Genomic DNA, 18421 nt, shown 5'->3' on the forward strand with positions numbered 1-18421 from the left:
AATGAGCGGTTAATTGTAAGAGATTAATTTTTTGTGCTCTGATCCGAAATAGACTACTCGATATTTGTTTCAAATTCAATCAAAAGTTTAAGAAGAGGATACTGTCGCCCAATGAGTCTGAAGATGATTAGATTAAAGCCAACAATACGGCTATGTAAAAGATCCATATCTATATCCACTGAGGTAGAGAATTGCCAACAGATTCAATTCCTACAAGAGTATAAAATTAGAACAATGTTGGAACAACCAATTATACATTATTCCAAAAAAGAACTACCTCGATTCTCCTTAAATCATCTATATCATCAATCAGAAAAACTATCATCAAGCTTTATACTACAAAATGCAAGGGAAACAATAGAGCATTTGCTAATATATAACGCGAGAAGATTGAAAGAATTTCGAAAGTTACCTTATCTTGTGGTACTAAATCCATCAATATCGGAAAGCTATGATACTTATTTACAATCCATGAGCTCGTTATTGAAAGCGAGTCTATATACGCCACATACTTTGGAAGAAAATACCATTCTAGCAAATGATGTACTTTCAAAATTTATTAGTATTCATGCAGATACATTACCAAGCTTGTCGAAGGGATTTGGAGAAGTGAGTAACTTGTTAACAACAAAGCAGATTACACAATTTTTGGATAATCATTTGCATGAGAGAATTAGTATGAGATTGATAGCACATCAACATATTGAACTAACGAAAACAATAAATGATCCTGATAAGTTTGTGAAAGGTGGGAAGTATAATGGAGTTGTAAAATTATTATACTTACCAGATGTCATTAAAAAAAATGCTGAAGTAGTGAATGATATCACAATGATGAAATATGATCAATCTGTTCCTATCAAGATAGACACGAATTTGAGGGCAGTATATTGGAGTCAAAAAGACCCTTCTGAAACAAGTAAAGAAAATCATTTATATTTCCCATATATTGAGTATCACCTTGATTATATCTTTATGGAATTATTTAAAAATTCATTTCGAGCTCATATAGAGAATAAAGTTACGGATCCTGTCGCAATAACCGTGTCTGTGTCTCAGGATTCTCCAAAATTCATGGAAATTAGAATTAGAGATAAAGGTAAAGGAATATCTCAAAATACTTTGAACCACATTTTTGATTATTCTTTTACTACATTTGAGAGTAATGAGGGAGAGAGTTTCAAAACATTAAATGTACCACCAGAACAACTTGGTGGTGGTAATACAGTTGCAGGAATGGGATTTGGACTACCTTTAGCTAAACAATATATTGAAATATTTAATGAAACCGTTAATGAACGTGATGAGACAAAAGGTCTGTTGACTGTTCAAACTTATCCAAGTTGGGGTACGGACGTATATTTGAAAACTGTAGGATATTAGTTGGTTTCCATAGATTCAAATATATAACCATTTAATGGTTCAATAATCTCTTCTCATTTATTACACAAAATCTCTCAAATGTCTAATCCACAAAAAAATTTATCAACAACTGAGAAGAAAAAGTAATTACTGAAAACACGAAATTTTCAACTAGCTATCATCTTACTTCATTCAAGAAGATATCTTCAACAACACAGGGCTAATCATAGCTCCTCACATTCCTTTTGAATTTTGCTTTGTTTTTTTTTTCACTTTTTAATTCTGTATTAATATTGGGTCCCATTTTTTATTCATTATCATTCATTATTTATTTTGTTTTGGCATAGATATATATATCAATTAGGTTTCAAATTATTATTAAAAAATATTCATGGGGATGGTCGATTTTTACATTGTTCTTCATATATGCACAACATGCGATGATTCAAATACTTATGTCACCAAGGACTCTACTGAATTAGTAGCATTGTCTTGGTCAACTATAGATGTTACGACGTTAGAAGTTGTATTTGAAAAAACGATTTTAGTTCGTCCAACAAATACTCCTATCACACCATTTTGTACTCAGCAAAACAAGTTGAGTTGGGAACATGTTCGTAACGCAGGGTCTTTTAAAGATGCCATATCTGAATATGACATATATGTAAACAAAGAGTTAAAGGATAAGGAATTTTTGATAATTAGTAATGACAGTTCATTATTAAGAGTTCAATTACCACGGGAAGCAAGGGATAAAGGTGTCGTATTACCACCATACCTACAACATCCAAAATTGTTCGATTTATGTGCAGAATATTCTAAGTGGCATGCTAGTCATCCAGAGGCTTTATCATATACAGCATCATCAATTTCTAATATGGTCACAGCTTTGGAAGTTGAAAGGGATGAAGTAGATAATTTAACACCAGAAAAATCTTTACAACTATACACTAAATTAGTCGTTCAATTGATCAAAAAATCGTTACCGATTGAGTCACATTCTAACGTTTTCACTCAACCACAAGATATTGCTGAGGATGTTAAAGCATTTGTTGCCGAAAGATCAAAAATTTTGTATCTTTCAAATTTACCTATCGATACCACTCAGTCAGAATTAGAATATTGGTTCACTCAATATGGAGGAAGACCAGTTGCATTTTGGACTTTGAAAAATAATGATAGCAAAAGTACTAATGGATTTGCTGTATTTGGAACTCATGAAGAAGCTACAGAATCTTTATCAATGAATGGTAAAGCATTGAACAATAGAGCTGTCGAAGTCCAACCATCATCGACAAAAGTTTTAGATAAAGCTAGTGATTTATTGACACCATTTCCTCCATCCAAAAATAGACCAAGACCGGGTGATTGGACATGTCCTTCTTGTGGCTTTTCAAACTTTCAGAGAAGAACTCATTGTTTCAGGTGTTCATTTCCGGCCTCTAGTGCTGCTGCTATACAAGAGTCGATCTATTCAAATGGTAGAAGAATGGATTCAACATCTAAGCAACAACAGCAAACCCAACAACCACCTCAACAACAGCAACAAGTAATTCAACCACAACAACAGCAACAACAACAAATTCAACCACAACTCCAGCAAAATTCAATTCGTTCTTCCTTGCAGCAACAACAACAATATTCTCAACACTCCCAACCTCAAACGCATATTCAAACTCAGACTCAATCTCAACCTCAATCTAATTCTCAACCACACCAACTGCAACAGGAACGAAATTTTAATGGAGTACCATTCAGAGCCGGAGATTGGAAATGTGAACTTTGCATGTACCACAATTTTGCTAAAAATTTATGTTGTTTGAAATGTAGCGCGTCAAAACCGTTGGTAAACTATAATCAAGCTAACAATTTACATGCAGTAAATTCAACAGCTGCTGCGATTGCTGCTGCAACGGCAAGTGGCCAACCTTTGAATTTGAGTAATAATTTTTTAAATCTCCAACAGCAACTGCCTCAATTTCAACAACAAAGACAGAGAAATTTGAATGTGTACAGAAATTCAAGTACTCCTAATGTCTATCAATCACAACAAAACCAACAACACCCTCAATATAACCAGCAGCAACAACAACACCAATTACAGACAGGTCACCCTCAAGTTTTCCAACAAGTACAGCAGCAACAACAACAAAAGTCGTATCCACAGCAGCATCAACAATTGCAATCCCAATTGTATCAATCACCATTAAGTCAAATGAATAATTTTCAAAATGGTAACGCATCAATCCAATTTTTGGATCAAATTAGATATCAAAGCCATTCACCGGCAATTTACAATCAAAAAGTTTCTTTGAGAGACAAAATGAATTCATCAAATCTTAATTTTTAATTAATCGGAGTTTTTTTGTTTGCATTTCACACATAAGTGTAATTATTTTCTCATTTGTTTTACAATTTTTTTTTCTAAAGTGTAATTGATTTTAGGGTCGGGGAGTTAGACCAATACATTATAGGGACAGCATAATAGTTTTATGGTCGAGTGATGTAAAAGTAAAATAGGTTGTGTTTTTTTATTCACGGTATGTAAATTGTTCAATTTATAATATATAATTTTTGAAACATGTTTCTGAATTTAATTTCGTATTATTCTCTTTTGAGTATATTTTTTTTCCAAGATCTTAAATATTATTGACACGTAAAAATAGAACACTAAACACACTTCATTCCAAGTGAACTTCAAAGCATATTTCAATACTAATTATGACCACTAATAAATACTCGGTCATTTTACCAACATACAATGAAAGAAGAAATTTACCAATTCTTATATACTTATTAAATAAAACATTCACCGAAAATAAATTAAATTGGGAAGTAGTTATAGTTGATGACAATTCTCCTGATGGAACTCAAGAAATAGCTAAAAAATTAATTGACATATATGGTGCAGAACATATTCAATTGAGACCAAGAGCTGGAAAATTAGGATTAGGTACAGCTTATGTACATGGATTACAATTCGTTACAGGTAATTTTGTTATAATTATGGATGCTGATTTTAGTCATCATCCAGAAGCAATACCCGAATTTATAGCTAAACAAAAGACTGAAGATTATGATATAGTCACAGGTACAAGATACGCAGGTGATGGAGGAGTATATGGTTGGGATTTTAAAAGAAAATTAATTTCAAGAGGTGCTAATTTCTTAGCTACAGTTGTATTAAGACCAAATGTAAGTGATTTGACAGGAAGTTTTAGACTCTATAAGACTCAAGTATTGAAAAAAATCATTGATGTAACTAAATCTAAAGGTTACGTATTTCAAATGGAAATGATGGTTAGGGCTAGAAGTTTAGGATTTACAGTTGGTGAAGTACCAATTAGTTTTGTTGATAGATTATATGGTGAAAGTAAATTAGGTGGTGATGAAATTGTACAATATGCTAAAGGTGTTTGGACTTTATTTACTAGTGTTTAAGTATGGATAAGTAGTTAATAAATTTTAATATCAATGAATGTTTGTAAAGAACGCGCTATTGTAATAATTTTCTGAAATATTTTTGATAATCTCGAAACAACTTCACTACCACACACACATATAATGGCCAAAGATACATACCTCAAAAAAGTTTTAGGATGTCTGAATTTTGAAAAGATTCGAACCGAAAAAGTTTTAATGGTTGGAGCAGGAGGAATAGGATGTGAATTATTGAAAGACTTAGTATTAACTGGATATGGAGAAATACATATAATAGATTTAGATACAATCACATTATCAAACTTAAATCGTCAATTTTTATTTAGAAAAACAGATATAGATAAGTCAAAGTCTTTGACAGTTAAAAAGGCAGTGGAATCTTTCAATTATCTTGGTACCAAATTAGTTTCACATCATGGAAATATTATGGATAAAACTCAATTTCCCTTGGAGTGGTGGGAACAATTTAGTTGTATTTATAATGCTTTAGATAATATTGAAGCAAGGAAATATGTTAATAAAATGTGTTTATTTTTGAGAAAACCGTTAATGGAATGTGGAACAGAAGGATATCAAGGTCATGTAAATCCAATATTTCCATATTACAGTTCATGTTTTGATTGTGAACAACACACAGCTCCGAAAACTTATCCAGTTTGTACCATCAGATCTACACCTTCATTACCAGTACATTGCATCACATGGGCGAAAGAATTTTTATTTCATCAATTGTTTGACGAAAGCGAAGGTGATAATGAAAGTAAACTAAACGATTCTAAGGCTATTGAAAATGAAACTGATAATAATGAGGAGATTGAAAATTTAGCCAAAGAAGCAAACGAATTGATGGAGCTACGTGAAAAAATTAAAAACTCAAATGATTTTGTTGAAAGTTTAATTGAAAAAATCTTTAAAGTTGATATTGAAAGATTATTGTTGATTGATACTTTATGGACAACTAGAGAAAAACCGACTCCTTTGGATCTCACAAAAGATGGTAAAGGTTTATATGAATTATTGAAAGACGATTCAAATGAGAAAATATTATTAAAGGATCAAAAGACTTGGTCGGTACTTGAAAACTTATACGCGTTGTACAAATCAAGTTCAAGGCTACAGTCAAGACTAAAAAGCGGAGAACCATTTGTGTCTTTTGATAAAGATGATGAAGATACGTTAGTGTTTGTTGCAGCTGCCTCAAATTTAAGATCACACATTTTCAATATTCCAACTAAATCAAAGTTTGATATTAAGGAAATAGCTGGTAATATTATCCCAGCCATTGCCACGACGAATGCAATCATAGCTGGGTTTTCAGCAGTTTCTGGTTTAAACGTTCATCAATCAAACACGGATATTGCAGAACTTGCGAGAACTTCAAGTATAATGCATACTTGCCTCAAACCAAAACAATACATAACACACGCTCCAGTGGACATACCAAACCCCAACTGTGCGGCATGTTCATTAGTGTCTAGAGGAATTTTCAATATTAACAAAAATGATTATGAAACATTAACTTTAAGTTGGCTTGTTGAACAATTAGTCAAATTATATAAATTTTCCGAAGAAGATATTTCTATACAAGTTGGGCTATCTAAGTTAATCTACGATATTGATTTTGATGATTATTTGAACACAAAATTATCAAAAGTTCCAGGTTTTAAACCTACTGAAATTATTTTAATTCAAGATGATTCAGATGAGTTGGAAAATCTTGAGTTATATCTAAATGTTGGAGATGAAGTCGAAACAAAATTACCGGAAATAAAATTACGAGCCAAAAGAAAACCAAGTGAAAATTCTAATGTTTCAGGAAATGATGAGCCAGAGCTAGAAGATGGATTGGAGGTTATAGAAGGTGATTTGGATGACGAGCAAGTCATTGAAATCATTGATGCACCAGAAGAAGTTAACGAAGAACCACCAACAAAGAAAAGGAAGGTTATATAGTCTAGTATTTTAAATGTAAGTAGTTCCTTAACGACTGATATTATACATTATAAGGTCATGTGACTTCCTTATAATTTCATTCTGTTATTTTTTCTCGTGTTATTTAATCCAAATTACTTAGTATTATATTTTTTAGTATTACAATCAAAAGAATTATAATAAATTTTAATTTTATTGCTTAGTTTGATTTAAAACATTAATTCACTCACTAACTACAATCAATTGATACTGTTGTTTAAATAGAAGATTATCATGTCGTGGCAAGCATATACTGACAATTTGATTGGAACAGGAAAACTTGATAAAGCAGCATTATATTCAAGAGCAGGCGATTCATTGTGGGCTCAATCAGGTTCTTTTGAATTACAACCCAAAGAAATATCAGAAATTGCTAGAGGATTTGACGATGCCTCAGGATTACAAAGTCATGGATTGCATGCTCAAGGTCAAAAATATTTTTTGTTAAGAAATGATGACAGATCAATTTATGGAAAACATGAAGCTGAAGGTTTAATTTGCGTTAGAACTAAACAAACTATTTTAATAGCTCATTATGGTAATGGAGTACAACCTGGTGAAGCTACTACTATCGTTGAAAAATTAGCAGATTATTTGATTAGTACTGGATTCTAAACAAATTTTACAATTTATTTTGCAATCTTTAAGATTTTTTAATACAAGCATGATAAAGCATATTAAGTTTAATAGTTGGGTATAGTAATTTACTTTAATGGATAGAGATTGCTATTCGTATAAAGATACTTCTTTACTGATTTCTTGAATTTGGAATTAAGATAGATAGTGTTAAACACTTTGGAGTTTGACACAGAATCTAAGAAATTGACTTTAAGTAAATATAATGCGATCTTGAATCTTCTAACTTCGTTCAAAGTCAAATTGACTAGCTCAAAGTATTTTCGAAATCATAATCGTTTTCAAATTTATTTTTGCCAATTAGTTCCGTACTCTCGAGTTTCTTACATCATTTGAGAGATTGGAAAGTACAGCTCTTCTCTTACCTCATGAACGTCTCAACAAGGAATCAATTCTTAAGTTAATAAGAGTACTTATTTTGCAACTTAAATTTTCAATAGAAACTGAGAAAAGTATTGTAAAAAGGTCTGGACGCGAATTTAGATCTATGAGATCATCAAAATTTTTTATTTTGCAGCAATTGAATTTTTGATCACAACAAATAAGATCAAATTGAGCCTACACTTTATATATAAAACAGGCCCTCTTGACCCGCTTTGGATTATCAAAACTCAACCCGAAAGTCGAGCTTAGCAACGTTTTAATCTTTGTACAATATAATCTTTGTACAACTTCTTGATACGTCTCATCCTAACCTAAGTTGATTCGAACTCGCACATTCTTTATTATGTGGAAGTTTCAATCTTTAAGTACGATTAATCCGACTTATCTATCTACTACTAGTTTACTTTTTTTAAAGTGAATGGTAATTAAAAATTGAAAGCAACTACTTTATTATATTATATCTTGGTATAAAAAAATTGAAAAGAAAGAAATGAAAAAAGAAATGAAAAATTAAATTAAAAAGAAAAATACTTTTCAGAATATAAATTGACTTGAGAAGATCAGATCTTATTGACTCAATATATTTTCATTTCAGTCTGTCCAGGACTTGATTTGGACTAGACCAACCAATTAACTTATCATCATCCACATACTTGACAAGATAAATTATTTCTAACGAGGATACGATCAACTTACAAACTTCCATTAATTTTATTATTGCACACTATAGCTTTCGATACCCACATCTATAAATGATTAATCCACAAATGATGAAACATTTTCCAACAAGTAGCTTCCTATTGATTGGTCCAATATTTGTTCTAACTACTGACTTCATAATCACCAGGTTTTCAGGAGGAAGTGGTGCAGCTAAGAAAATAGCAAAAACGACTACTTCTGGTAGTTCTCCGTCGGCAATGAGTAGGAGTGGTTCATATAATCCTAATGCTTATAGATCTAGTTGGGTTCAACAATGGGAAGATCTGAAAAAGTAGTTACGCATAAGAGGGGAGAAAAACGAAGAAGAGGAAAAGAATTATTTCATGTATTTAGATAAATTATTTAAAGCTGGTCTTTGAATGATCGATTCGGGTTTTTAGTTTGATAAAAAATATATACAGGGTTTTTTAGTGTTAATACGCAAGACACTTATGTTTCATGACCTCTTGTTCTTGACTGGTTCATCTAAAGTAATTAAAATTTTGCAATCTTGATTCCTGCATATAACTTTACAACTTCTACGCATATACAATTTTGTTAGTATGATTTTTTTCACCTATTTTTTTATTGGTTTAGAACGAGAGAATCAGATATCATAAATCAACAAACCAATTCAACAACCAATTCAATAGACAAGTACATCGTACATTCTTTCGTCATCCATAGTCATCAACTTTTCCGTTCAATTAATCATTAGAACTATCCGATATAGCACAAACTGTCTAGCATTTTATTTTATTTCCCCAATTCCATATTTCATTTTAAATTATATTCATACAGTAATGTTTTCTAGAATAAGCACATCCAAACAGGCTATCGCTTCAATTACCAGGAAACATATAAAATTGGACTCATACAAAAGATACAATTCATCCCATAGCCAACATGACCATCATCATTCACCAAAAGAAGAAAAACCATTTGAAATAACAATAACTAAAATATTTGGAATAGCTGCCATATTAGGAGGTTTGTTGATGTACAGATCCAAAGATAAAACAGATGAACCTCTTTTTAAACTGGGATTATTTGAACAAGAAACGAATGGAGCAAGAAGTCATTTAAGAGATCAAGCTTTTGAAAATAGATATAAAATTGGATTTATAAAAACATTTATATTAGATAATGAAGGTTTGGGAAATCAAATGTACAGAAGAACTAGTGGTGAAGAAATTTTGAATAATAATTTAATTGGTGCACATTCTCCTTTTGGACAACAATATGGTGCTGGTATTAAACTAAATGATTTAAGTTCCAGAAGACCTAGAATTGAAAGATTTGCTCCACTTGAAAGTAAATAATTGAGTAGCTTACTTGAAGGGGAAAGATTTGAATGAGAAGTTTTAAGGCATATTTATTTGAAGTGTTTGACGAACATGTAGGTATATTAAGTTTCACTCTGTTAAAATTGAGCTGGATGAAGAGGAGAATGCCCATTTTACGCATGGTAAATAGAGGTTTTGAACACCACAAACTCGCTTCGAAAGTAATATTATATATTAATTATAATTGGGGGATGAACTATAAAGAACTCAATTAATTGATGTATAGCCAGCTTTCAATCAGTTCTACTATGATATTGGCTTCTTGATTAATTTGCAGTAGTATTAGCTTTTACAGTAATATCTTTTTTAAATCTATCCAATCTATTTTGATGATCTTGAATAAATTTAATAACTTTTCTTCTATTTTCTCTCAAAATTTCATTACCAGTAACATCAATACTATCTAATTTCATTAATTCTTTCAATAACATTTCATCAAAATATTTGAATTTAGTTTCAATATCATCAGTTGATAATTTTTTGTAATTTTCTATATAATTATCAATTTCTGGTACATATTCAGATTCAACATAATCTAAAATTTCTTGAATTTCTTTATTAGCCTTTTGAGCTTTTGATACTCTCTTTTTAGGTTTCTTTGTAGATTTAACTCCTTTTTCTTCTGATTTAGTTGAATTTGAAGAAGTGGATTTCGTTGATGTTGAAGTATTAGAAGAACCTATTATTTTCCCAAAGACAAATAAAGTAGTTAATGAAATTAAAGTTAAAGTTATAGTTATCGGATTGATTCTTAAATTTTTAAAATCATCTATAATAGTGTCATAATTTGAATTTTGTAAATTTTGAAAATGTTGATGGAAATGTGATTGAATTTCATTTAAATTTGTTGGAACTTTTGATTTGATTAATTCGATATAATAGTGAATATCTTCAGCTGTAGTTGGGAATTGAGACTTCAATTGATCCATTTTGGCTCGTGTTTATGTTATGGTGGTGGTAGTTCGTTGAATAGTTAATGGCTGAATATCAATACCTTGTTAATGTTGATGTCGAAAAGATTATTTTGTTTTTTCAGTAATGAATGAAATTTTGTGCAATGATTTCTGTCACTACTTTTTTCACAATCATTGCTTTGAAATTTGTAATTTTTTGAATTTCCAAATATTATGATAAAATTGCAATATCAGTCATGAAGAGTAATACTTTAACTTAATCTGTTTGATTAGAATTTTACGAAGTATGAAATATCTGAAATGCTAAAAATTCTTACAAAATCACTAATAGACTCAGTCATTATACGAGTAAATTGAAACGTATTCTCAAATTTAATGGCAACTTAGGAAACTTGACTTTAGACTTTAAAATTAATGTACAAACGTAATTTTTAGTAATATTCTGGAGAAATCATTGAGATCTAACTTTTGGCTATCAACTTATCAGATAGACTTGAGTGTCAGTTACCTCCCGTTTTTAATTATTTTCGTAAATATGTTTAGTAGTTAGCCGTTTCGTTGATGTTTGTTGCAAAAACTCATAAAAACTAACTTAATTACAATACACAAATTTTGCAGAAATCAGGCGGAGCTAGCTAGTATATCTAATAATAACAAGTATGTTTTTCCTACATTTCTTATAGTCTTAGTTGATTTTATCTCTATTCTTTTGCAACAATTCGTTTTATGATAATATTACCATACATTTTGTGAAACATAATTTACGAGGAATTATTATTTTTGATTGAAAAGATGAGAGCATTAAGTAATTAAATCTTTTGAGAATTCACGATTTCATCTGAATGGCCTTTGCATTTGGTTTCACTAACGAAGAACTAAGTGACGATGATGCTGAATCATCTTCAACAAGATTTAACTCAAGCACTCCGGCATCAAAATCGATAAACTATAAACTTGATACATATAAAGTTGAAGAAGAGCATCTACCTAAGGTGCATACCTTAGAAAGTATTTTAAAATCGTTAGAAGGCGTCAGGATAACATTCGACTATCACAAAACTACCAATGACAATATAATATATAGAAGAGACCTATTTGATGTCAAGCATCAAATCATGATGGAGGATTGTGATGATAAATTGGATTCCAAAGTAGTTATCAAAGATGAAATTAAAAACATAGTAATTGAGAAAAATGATTCGGATGTACAAAGAAATATCTACGAAGGTGGGTTTAAAAGTTGGGAATGTTCTTATGACACAATTGATGAAATTGGTAAACTTATGAACCAATATTCGGGTTCAACTGGTTTTTCTTTGAATATTTTGAATAGTTCGACTTTGGATTTAGGATGTGGGACATCATTACCTTCGTGTTATATATTAATGAAAAAATTTGAAACTAAATGTGAAAAATCAATGAAGCTAATACTATCTGATTTCAATTACGATGTTTTAAGATTAGTCACTGTTCCAAATCTAATTATAAATTGGGCATCCACTTTACCGTCTGAAGATTTGCAAAGATTGACAACAGATGAAATAAACTCTAGATTTGAGGCAAATGAATTATTTATCACCACTAATTTAATAAATGAGTTTTTAAAACAATTGAAAGACTCAAACACCGAAATCAAACTAATTTCAGGCTCATGGGGTAAAGAATTTAATGACTTGGTTTCAAAATACCACATAAATTTTATCATAAGTTCTGAGACAATATATTCGACAGTTACCTTACCAATAGTTGCAGAATCAATTAAAATTATACTAAGTGACTCAGCTACATTCTTTAAAAATAATGGGAAAACCTTTATGTGTTTATTAGCTGCTAAAAATATTTATTTTGGAGTTGGTGGTTCCATTGTTGAATTTTTAAGCCATTTCAAATCAATCAGTGATTCAAAGTTTAAAGTAGAAGTCAAAGAAATTCATGATTCTCAATTGAAAAGGTCTTTAGTTTTAATAGAATACTGTCCTTAAATCAATACGAAAATTTTACACCAAATCCAATTTGTACCGTTTTTATGGGTAACTCATAACCGGTCAATAAGACTAAGTCTGCAACTTCATTTGGTCAATTATGCACCTTTCCATCAAAATGAAGTAGACTATATTTTATATGGCGTGATTTTTTAAAATCGTTTTCGCCAATTTGCACGAGCTTCAAGAGGTATACGGATGGAAAATGAAGCAAATAGGTAGAAGTAAGGACTAACTAGTGGTTTTTAAAATCCTTTAATTATAATAAAGAAGGTTTAGACCAATTTTCTTGTTGTAGATTCCATCATTTCTTACATAAGTCATTCTAAAATATTCAATCCCATCAACCGGTTAGTTCAGCCTGTATTTAAAATATATTCAGTTCTGAGTTGAATCGTACAAACCAAGATTGAGCTCCGTTACGATCTATACTCTGATTATACCCAAAAAACAAACAGATCGTCTAAAAATTATTGACAGAGTGAGTCTAGTGATCTTAAAAATATTGCATTTGTTGTATCCTAGTGTAAGTTCATTTGTAGCTAATACTTAACCTTTTGCAAATAATGATAGAGTAAACAACAGCTCTAAGTTTAACCGAAGAACTCAACTAATCAATTTCCAAACATATACTCTATCAATAGTCATCCCCCTGTTCATTTGTAATTGCATAGAAGCTGGATGTTAAAAGGTAGTTCCCTTACCAAAATATTTTCCATACTTAACAAAATATAATCCAATCAAAATTATATAAGATGAATTTTTTTTTTGCTAATAGAGAATCAATAAGTTAAAAATTATATCAGTTTTAAAATATAACAACAACGTCATAACATACCATATCAACCATTGATCACTACAGATTTAATTTCAATTCTCTCTAATTACAATCCCTTCCACAAGTTCATAAGACTCATCATTAAATCACTTATTTTTAGAACATTATTCATCCGACATATTCATTCCTAATTATTAAATAAACAATATAAAAAATGTCTTCACAAATCTTCATTAAATCATTAACCAGACAATCAATCAGATTCAATAGTACAGTAGCAAAATCAACACCAAGAGCACTTTCAAATGCTTATGTTGGAAATTTAGAAACAAGATGGGTTGCATTACCAAAAGAAGATCAACAATCAATCATAGAAGAATTAAAAACAAGAATGGAATTGCCATGGTCTGAATTAACAAATGCTGAAAAACAAGCAGCTTATTATATATCCTTTGGAGAATGGGGACCAAGAAGACCTTTATATGCTCCAGGAGAGAAATCACAAATATTTTGGATAGTGTTTGGTTCTGTTATTGGAAGTATTGCATTATTTGCAGGACTTAGATCTTTAGCTGCTCCAGCTCCACATACTTTCAGCAGAGAATGGCAAGAGGCTTCCGATGAATACTTGAAATCTAAGAATGCTAATCCTTTTACTGGTTATTCACAAATTCAATAATTTATTTAATAGTTTTTTATTTTCTTTAGTATATTTAAATGAAGAATTAGGAAATTAATATTTATGTCGTTAAGAAATAAATGATTTTAATAAGATAATGATTATAATCATTTTGTTGTAGGTGCTTTTACTTTTTTTCTTTTTGAACTTGGTAAATTGACCTTATTATATTTTCACTACAAACATTGGACTGACTGATCAACCTCTATAAAATCTCTTAACACCAGTTTCTTAAAGTATTAGCTCCAGCTCGCACCACCAGCTTCATTTTCCAATTGATTGATTTGTTGCAAAAGTTTCAGCTTAGCAATTTCTTGTTGGTTCAAAACATAATTTAAATGATTCATATAAACAACAGACTTATTTAAAATAGTTGATTTATTGGGTTTCGTTTCTTTTACTTTTATTGATCCAATTAAATCCAGCAAATCTTGCGAATCTATATTTTGTTGTCTCTGTAGAGTTTGTACTGCACTTAATTGAGGATTCAATAATGATGGTGGTACTATGATACCTAGTTCTTTTATTTTTTCTTTTATAAGGTCTCTTCGTCTTCTTTCAACTGCGTTGTGGAATTCTCTTCTTCTTTTTAATTTCTCTTCCTTCGATAATTGCTTTGTAGGTATGTTTGCGGTCGAGGATGTTTGGGAGGTAGTGTTTGTTTCTCGGGTTTGTTTGGATGACGTAGGAACAGATGTACTTAATATAGATTGTTGTGAAGGTGGTGGTGATAACGATGACCAAGTTTCTTGCTTTATAAACGGTTGATTCGGTATTGAAGAACTAACTTGGGGTATTTGTGAAACTGAAGTTGATGTTGCTGGTTGATTCAAGTTCAAATGTTGGATCCTTTGACTATTGTACGTTGGAGGTGAATTCAAATACGAGCCACTATTGAAATCAGGCGATTGGTAAGACGATGGATTCAATTGAGGTGAAATGTATGAATTTGATTGAGGTATGGGATTTTTGTTGTAAGATGGCCCACTTATACTTCCAGGTCTTGATAACTCTGTTGGACTATAAACATTACTATAAGTGTTTTGCAAATTATCATTACCATTGTCTTCCGCTATTGATCTTAATGAATTGAAATGGTTACCAGATCTTGTCGGAGGTGAGAAATATTGTGGATTCAAAAATGAATTTTCGTCATAATTTTTACCCGGTGATATCAATTCATCCAAATTTGCAGAATTCATATATGGTTGGGAATTTGATAAACCTCGTAATGGAGGTGATAATGGTTGAGGGGATAGACTTTCTCTGAAATTATTATTGCTAGTTCCACTATGAGTGACGTGTAATTGAGGACCTAGTATAGCTTGAGAAAAAGCCATATCGTCTAAGAAAGGTTCACTTGTAAAAGAACCAGGATTTGAACCTGCAAAATTTGAGTCTAATTGAGATTGTTGCAGTTGTGTTTGATGATTTTGTATTTGATTAGCATTTTGATTATTCGAATTTGTTGACAGTTGTCTTTGCTGCAGCTCAATTGGAAAACTATTGGGACTTAAATAATCATTTTCTGATAATTGAGTTTTAGAATTTAAACCGGATTCGCTTGTATCAAAATTACTTAAACTGCTATTGAAAAAGTTTCCATCATTATTATTTGTATAATTTTGATCACTAGCTGTGTTGATATTATTACCTGAATAATCTAGATTTAAGGAATAATCATTTTGTGCTCCCGTATAATTACTTTTAGCTCCCTCATTGTAATCATTTTCAAATGATTGTGAATTAAGTAGCTTGTTATCATTTGTTGCACTGTATGTAAAGTTGGGAAGATTCTGATCGTCCAGTTGCGTGTTGAAATTATCATCATTATTATTGCCTGAGTGAAAATTTGAATCATCGTCAAAAGTGCTAAAGTCCGATGGACTATCTTTTAAGAATTGTTCCATGTCTCGTGAATTTTACCTGTAGTATTGAATGCTTTTAGCTCGAGTCGAAAGTGCAAACTTGGTACCTGTGAATAATGGAGGAAATTTAAAAATGTCTTTTCTTTATAAAGGGATTTAACGGATAATGGTGTCTAGTTATGAAAGTATCCTAACAAATTTCAGTCCAATTGAGTTCAGTTAAAACGCTTGTAAGTAAATTAATGTATGATGTTAATAATGAAGTTTTAATTGATACTCGATAGTGTTAAAATGTGCCAATCTATTAAATGGCACTTAATAGTTTAAGTTATCAATAAGTTGTAAATATATTTTTTTATATAATTAATTATTTTGTTTTCCTTTTTCTGTAAATAGATTTGTTTATTTGTGTAACAATTTATTATGGAGATAAAATCATTGCCTTTCTAAATTTTGAGTCTACCATTACACTGAACCTTCATCAGTCATTTACGTATTTGATCAATTAATTGTCAAGTAATCATACACTATCAGTCTTGGACGCATCAGCTTTTAAAGTCAAACTTTTAAATTTTAAAACGATGTCAACTGAATCAGAGAATATATTTAGACAGTCATTTCGAAATTGGAATGACAGAACTTCTTCAACAATAAATAATAATAACACAACTAGTGGTAATCGACCTATTTTATCAGAATGGACTGATTATTTCAAAACAGGAGCAAATGATTTATATCAAAGATTACCGACATCAATACAAGATTTAAATAATCCTAATTCAACTCAACGACAAGAACCTTCATGGTTTCAATTATCAAGAATAGAAAGATTGATAGGATTTGGTTGTTGTTTGTCTGCGTCAATTTTATGTTTTGTCATATGCTTTTTCATGTTCCCTGTGTTAGCATTAAGACCTAGGAAGTTTGGTTTATTATGGACTGGCGGGTCAGTATTATTTGTTGTATCGTTCGGAGTACTTCAAGGTCCCTATGAATATATACGACACTTGTTATCAAAAGATAGAATTATTTTCACTACTGTGTTCTTCACATCAATATTTTTAACAATTTATTCCAGTGTTATATTAAAAAGTAGTATTTTGACTATTTTTACAAGTATAATCGAAATATTAGCAGTAGCTTATTATACGGTTAGTTACTTCCCATTTGGTGCAAGTACTTTAACATTTTTTACGAGTTACATAGTGGGATATATAGGAGGATTAATAGGAGGTATTTTATAAAGACTTTCAATAAATTAAATTTTTTGAATCATACATTCAATTAAACATTTACTTACTTAAAACAACGTCACATCATACTCTCATCATATCATCAACCTTAAAAATCGTTTGTTCGCTTAGCTTCATTCTCTTTTATCTTAATCAAACTTTATAACTTTTCACTATCTAATTTAGCTAATTCCTCTTTCAATTCTTCATGTAATTTACCCAATTTAGCAAAATCAGTTTCTTGTGCAGGCCAACCAACTTCCAAACCTTCTTTATCATTTGGTTTAGGAATTAAATGGAAGTGAACATGATCAACCAATTGATGAGCAATTCGACCGTTATTTTGTAATACATTATAACCTTCTCCTTCAGGTGAATTATTTTCATCCAATTTTAAAACTTTTGTTAATTTTTTAACAACAGGTAATAAATCACTCAAATATTCATCTGGTATATTGTGTAATTTTGCTCCATGATACTTAGGAATTATCAAAACATGGCCTTTTGAAGTTGGTTGGATATCCAAAAATGAATAAGTTTTTGGAGTTTCAATTAATTTGAAAGATGGTATTTCACCTTTAATAATTTTACAAAAAATACAACTTGCATTTGAGGACATTGTTGGATTAGTTTTTATAAATTTAATGGTTTAGTTGACCAATTGATATGTTGCAACTTCGTTTTAAGAAAAAAAGTGGTTTAAGACTTCTTTCACAATTAAAATCACCTATCAATAATAATTTTCTCCACAGAGAATTCACGCCGCTATCACTTCCGAAAATGATAAGTTGAAGTAATATAGAGTTTGATAACCCGGCGTGTACTTGATCTACAACATGAGAGACAGACTACTCCATTTTCAATCAATTGAATTTAGATCTAACAGGGGCCAGTGTCTAATAAACTAGATCTATATATTTATGAGAATGTAAATCGTTATTAGTTGTGCTAAGAGTTTAATTTGAGTCCCTGTTTAATAAAGTATAGCTATACGTATTTAATATGATATTGCAACAGAATAGTCTCCAGTTTACTGTTGCTAACTTCCCTCTAACGCTCTAACGCTTGCTAACTCTTTATTGATTACCTCACTCATTAATTTCTAATATTTGTGTTTGAACAACGTATC

At 30.6% G+C, this 18421-nt stretch overlaps 12 protein-coding genes across 12 annotated transcripts; 9 read left to right on the plus strand and 3 right to left on the minus strand. All coding sequences in view use genetic code 12, as the record gives it.

Moving 5' to 3' along the window:
* Window positions 1–234: 234 nt before the first annotated feature.
* On the plus strand, window positions 235–1383 carry KGF55_002450 (alpha-ketoacid dehydrogenase kinase family protein; the record flags this gene model as incomplete). Its single annotated transcript, XM_051757135.1, has 1 exon — window positions 235–1383. One exon carries the CDS (start codon window positions 235–237, stop codon window positions 1381–1383), a length of 1149 nt encoding a protein of 382 aa, XP_051614711.1.
* A 370-nt stretch (window positions 1384–1753) lies between these two features.
* NRP1 (Nrp1p) lies at window positions 1754–3712 on the plus strand (the record flags this gene model as incomplete). The annotated part of the gene is made up of 1 exon (XM_051757136.1): window positions 1754–3712. One exon carries the CDS (start codon window positions 1754–1756, stop codon window positions 3710–3712), a length of 1959 nt encoding a protein of 652 aa, XP_051614712.1.
* Window positions 3713–4083: 371 nt separating this feature from the next.
* On the plus strand, window positions 4084–4803 carry DPM1 (dolichyl-phosphate beta-D-mannosyltransferase; the record flags this gene model as incomplete). The annotated part of the gene is made up of 1 exon (XM_051757137.1): window positions 4084–4803. One exon carries the CDS (start codon window positions 4084–4086, stop codon window positions 4801–4803), a length of 720 nt encoding a protein of 239 aa, XP_051614713.1.
* A 123-nt stretch (window positions 4804–4926) lies between these two features.
* Window positions 4927–6756, plus strand: UBA2 (E1 ubiquitin-activating protein; the record flags this gene model as incomplete). The annotated part of the gene is made up of 1 exon (XM_051757138.1): window positions 4927–6756. One exon carries the CDS (start codon window positions 4927–4929, stop codon window positions 6754–6756), a length of 1830 nt encoding a protein of 609 aa, XP_051614714.1.
* A 252-nt stretch (window positions 6757–7008) lies between these two features.
* PFY1 (profilin) lies at window positions 7009–7389 on the plus strand (the record flags this gene model as incomplete). Its single annotated transcript, XM_051757139.1, has 1 exon — window positions 7009–7389. One exon carries the CDS (start codon window positions 7009–7011, stop codon window positions 7387–7389), a length of 381 nt encoding a protein of 126 aa, XP_051614715.1.
* A 1907-nt stretch (window positions 7390–9296) lies between these two features.
* KGF55_002455 (uncharacterized protein) lies at window positions 9297–9815 on the plus strand (the record flags this gene model as incomplete). The annotated part of the gene is made up of 1 exon (XM_051757140.1): window positions 9297–9815. The coding sequence occupies one exon, from the start codon at window positions 9297–9299 to the stop codon at window positions 9813–9815; it is 519 nt and encodes a 172-aa protein (XP_051614716.1).
* A 290-nt stretch (window positions 9816–10105) lies between these two features.
* Window positions 10106–10768, minus strand: SNL1 (Snl1p; the record flags this gene model as incomplete). Its single annotated transcript, XM_051757141.1, has 1 exon — window positions 10106–10768. The coding sequence occupies one exon, from the start codon at window positions 10766–10768 to the stop codon at window positions 10106–10108; it is 663 nt and encodes a 220-aa protein (XP_051614717.1).
* Window positions 10769–11595: 827 nt separating this feature from the next.
* KGF55_002457 (uncharacterized protein) lies at window positions 11596–12735 on the plus strand (the record flags this gene model as incomplete). The annotated part of the gene is made up of 1 exon (XM_051757143.1): window positions 11596–12735. The coding sequence occupies one exon, from the start codon at window positions 11596–11598 to the stop codon at window positions 12733–12735; it is 1140 nt and encodes a 379-aa protein (XP_051614718.1).
* Window positions 12736–13727: 992 nt separating this feature from the next.
* COX5 (cytochrome c oxidase subunit Va) lies at window positions 13728–14192 on the plus strand (the record flags this gene model as incomplete). The annotated part of the gene is made up of 1 exon (XM_051757144.1): window positions 13728–14192. The coding sequence occupies one exon, from the start codon at window positions 13728–13730 to the stop codon at window positions 14190–14192; it is 465 nt and encodes a 154-aa protein (XP_051614719.1).
* Window positions 14193–14431: 239 nt separating this feature from the next.
* On the minus strand, window positions 14432–16102 carry KGF55_002459 (RTG3; the record flags this gene model as incomplete). The annotated part of the gene is made up of 1 exon (XM_051757145.1): window positions 14432–16102. The coding sequence occupies one exon, from the start codon at window positions 16100–16102 to the stop codon at window positions 14432–14434; it is 1671 nt and encodes a 556-aa protein (XP_051614720.1).
* Window positions 16103–16641: 539 nt separating this feature from the next.
* On the plus strand, window positions 16642–17304 carry SFT2 (Sft2p; the record flags this gene model as incomplete). Its single annotated transcript, XM_051757146.1, has 1 exon — window positions 16642–17304. The coding sequence occupies one exon, from the start codon at window positions 16642–16644 to the stop codon at window positions 17302–17304; it is 663 nt and encodes a 220-aa protein (XP_051614721.1).
* Window positions 17305–17452: 148 nt separating this feature from the next.
* On the minus strand, window positions 17453–17911 carry HNT1 (adenosine 5'-monophosphoramidase; the record flags this gene model as incomplete). Its single annotated transcript, XM_051757147.1, has 1 exon — window positions 17453–17911. The coding sequence occupies one exon, from the start codon at window positions 17909–17911 to the stop codon at window positions 17453–17455; it is 459 nt and encodes a 152-aa protein (XP_051614722.1).
* Window positions 17912–18421: the final 510 nt, after the last annotated feature.

Source organism: Candida pseudojiufengensis (assembly GCF_024610245.1).
Source record: "Candida pseudojiufengensis strain CBS 10847 chromosome Unknown scaffold5, whole genome shotgun sequence".
Lineage (NCBI taxonomy): Eukaryota > Fungi > Ascomycota > Pichiomycetes > Serinales > Debaryomycetaceae > Lodderomyces > Lodderomyces pseudojiufengensis.